This window comes from Octopus bimaculoides, unplaced genomic scaffold (genome assembly GCF_046866305.1).
Source record: "Octopus bimaculoides isolate indiv1 unplaced genomic scaffold, ASM4686630v1 contig89, whole genome shotgun sequence".
NCBI lineage: Eukaryota > Metazoa > Mollusca > Cephalopoda > Octopoda > Octopodidae > Octopus > Octopus bimaculoides.
The window spans coordinates 3,178-6,669 of record NW_028315339.1 but is presented as its reverse complement, the minus strand read 5'-3'; the positions used below and the strand labels follow the sequence as shown (position 1 = coordinate 6,669).

The following is a 3,492-nucleotide window of genomic DNA, read 5'->3' as shown; positions in this document are numbered from 1 at the left end:
TTATTTACTTCGAAAGAGCTCGCAAATGTGGTTTTGCTCCATTTTTTCCAAAACCTTCAGTAGCTCTTGACGTAGCTCATATACACGATTGCGTATTTTCGCCTTTGAAAGCCACTTCATCTCTGTGTGCAAAAGTAGGTGTCTCTTTTGTGAATCTATATCGATATAAAACTACACGAATAAAAGTCATGTTACTGGTATTGTTTTTATATCATTTACAATCTTTACAGCTTGATTCAAACTTTCTCTTAATTTTTCTCCTCATGATTTTGCCATCAATGCTTCTCTGTGAAGAAAGCAGTGAGTTAACGCAGCCTACCATTCATGGAGCTTCATCTGTACAAACCGGACACGTGGCGTCCATATTTGCACAAGTAATTTGCACAAGCCTTTTGCACAGGTAATTATTCAAAATGTTGGAAACATCTTCGCCCTTTGTAACCACATTTAATTCTTTGCAAAAAAGAAATTAATTTACGATTTGATCATCATCAATGAAACGAATAAATGCTAAGAGCTGTGTTTTGTTGGTGTTGTCTGTTGACTCATCAATTTGTAATGCAAAATCTGAATACGGAAGATTATTACTACAAGCATTTTTCTCGATATTAGATGACATTTCTAGAATACGTCTGTGGAGAGTATCGTTAGACAGAGGGATCTTATTCATTTCCTTTGCTGCTTTATTTCCCAGCATTTTCTTCACAATATTCTTAAACGCAGGCAGAATGAGTGATTCGCCTAAAGTATGAGCTTTCATATATTTTGCTATTACTTCTGAAACACCTCGTTATAGGCGATTTCAACTTTATTTAGAAATCGTCATTATACTTTTGATAGAAACCATAATATCGTCTGCATTTCTAACAATCATTTGAAATAAATTCTCGATTTACCCTGTACACGAGAGTGCTTGGTTTTAACACACATGCCCAGTTTACTAGGAACCAGTGATTCGTTTCACATTTTACATCCACATATTGAACATAGCGGCAAAAGATCATCATAGTTTCAAGTCCAGTGAAAACCAAATCCTAAATAACTTCCGTCATATTTGCGAGTAAACCTCGCTTTGGCTCTCTTACTGGAATTGTTTCTGCTGTGTTCACTTCCGGAATAACATTAACGTTTTTGTTTTAGAAATCTATCTATTTTTATGGGCGTTTATATTTATCTGCAACTTTTGCGTATCGTTTACTTTTAACAAATGTAAAAATATACTGGGCTAAAATTTCATAAAGTATTAAAGCTTTTAAATGGGTAGATAGATATATTAGTTACAGAAACGTGTCACAAATCGTTGTTATTTGCGCCTATGTGTATATATGTATATATATATATATATATGTGTGTGTGTGTGTATATATATATATATATATATATATATATATATATATGTATATATATATATACATATATATGCATGTACATATATATATATGTATGCGCAGGAGTGGATGTATGATGTGTAAAATATTTCCCTATCACATTGTTCCAGGTTCAGTCTATGCGTGTCACCTTAGACAAGTGTATTCTACTAGCCTCGTGTCCAGCAAAGACTTCTGTGAGGATTCGTTATGTGGAGACTGAAAGAAGTCCGTCGGATATGCGTGTGTGTCTGTATCTGTGTGTTTGAGTCTAGATTTGTGCTCCTGGCATGCATATATATATATATATATATATATATAGGGAGAATTCATGTATGTATGTATGTACGGATAGATGGATGGATGTATTTGTGTGCATGTGTTTGTCCCTCTACCAATGATTAACTCCGTTGCTGGTGTGGTTAAGACCCAGTAACTTACCAGTTCGATGAAGGATCGATAGAATATTTCGATTTTTATGACTAAATGCGGTGCTCTAGCATGGCCCCTCTGAAATGACTTATGTATGCATAATGTTGGAAAGTGACCCACGAGTTGATATGTAGAAGGAAAATTATCATGAAATACATTTTATAACAGTTAGTAGTTGTTTGTATCTTTTCGACTTTTTCAAATAAGCGTAAAAGAATGGTGGATATTAATTAAGAAGAGAAATTAAATTGAAGGAAAAGTAAAATAAAATTAAAGTTCGGAAACTGCAATAATCTTGTTAATCGTTAGTTTTTAATTTTTGGTTCTTGAATGCATACTTTTAACTTACGCATCTGTTTCTAGCATTTTATTTCTCCTTACTGACCACTGAACTAAAGTTAGATATTCTTTCTGACCATGCTGGAACTAGAATTCATCTACTTAATTACCCTCTAATAGCCATAAATTCCTCCCTTCTCCATTTTACCAAAACTGACATCCCATCCGTGACGAGGAATAACACTGGCCTCTTATCTTTTTTTTATTTTTATCTTTATTCTTATTTTTCACATCTTAGTTTCATTTTCACTTTCGCTCGCATTCTTTCTACACTTATTCCCGTCCTTTATATGCCTGCTTTTTTCTCACTTCTGTTCGTTCATTCACAACCCCTTTCTGTCTGATTTATCTGTCTATCGTGATCTCTATCTTTCTCACGTTACCAGTTAACCAATACACCATATTCTCCCCTTCTCTCTCACCCTCACTCCCTTCCCCTGTGTGTGTGTGTGTGTGTCTCTCTCTCTCTCTCTCTCTCCCTACACACACACACACGCACATATATTTTTATGTATGTATGCATGCGTATATATGTATTTTTGAAGACGTCCTATCGAAGTTCATATTTATCATTGCTAACAACTACGCAAATAATCTTCCCCAATCAATTAGTCTAAAATTGTAATATCATGAGTGGGCTTTTTTTTCTTATTCATTCATTTTATTCCTCCTTTTAGATTCACGCCCGTAACTCCCACTACAACTCTTCTTGCTAAATAAAAGATTTACTTTCTAATTTTGATATTTTTGAGACGTAATTTTTTATGCAATTGTGTCTGTCTTTTGTATTTTATCAATACATCGACCGACACACATACACATACATATCTATGTATGTAGGTATGTATGTGTGTATGTATATGTATATCTGCTTACGTATGTATGTATAAATCTATACACATACATATGTATGTAGTATATATATATATATATATATATATATATGAATATATATATTTATATATGCATATATATGTATATATATATATATATATATATATATATATATATATATATATATATATATATATATTTATATATATATATATATATATATATATATATATATATATACATATATATATATGTGCTTATGTTCTATACACATGTATGTAATTATACATACGCAAATACATACATATATGTAAAATATGCACACACACACATATGTGTGTGTATCTATGCGTTTTTCTGAGTGTGCGTGTGAATATATATATATATATATATATATATATATATATATATACACATGCATACATACATACACACACACACACACACACACACTAACACACACACATGTATATATATACACTCATATATTGCCAAAATACTACTTGGATTTACCTGCAAT

The 3,492-nt window shown here is 32.0% G+C and overlaps 1 protein-coding gene across 1 annotated transcript; it reads right to left on the bottom strand.

Annotated features, from left to right (window-relative positions):
• LOC149129238 (protein ZBED8L-like) lies at positions 1-760 on the bottom strand. The gene is made up of 2 exons (XM_089346672.1): positions 479-760; positions 1-171 (listed from the first exon to the last, which is right to left on the bottom strand). Exons 1-2 carry the CDS (start codon positions 758-760, stop codon positions 1-3), a joined length of 453 nt encoding a protein of 150 aa, XP_089202798.1.
• Between the last annotated feature and the right edge of the window lie 2,732 nt (positions 761-3,492).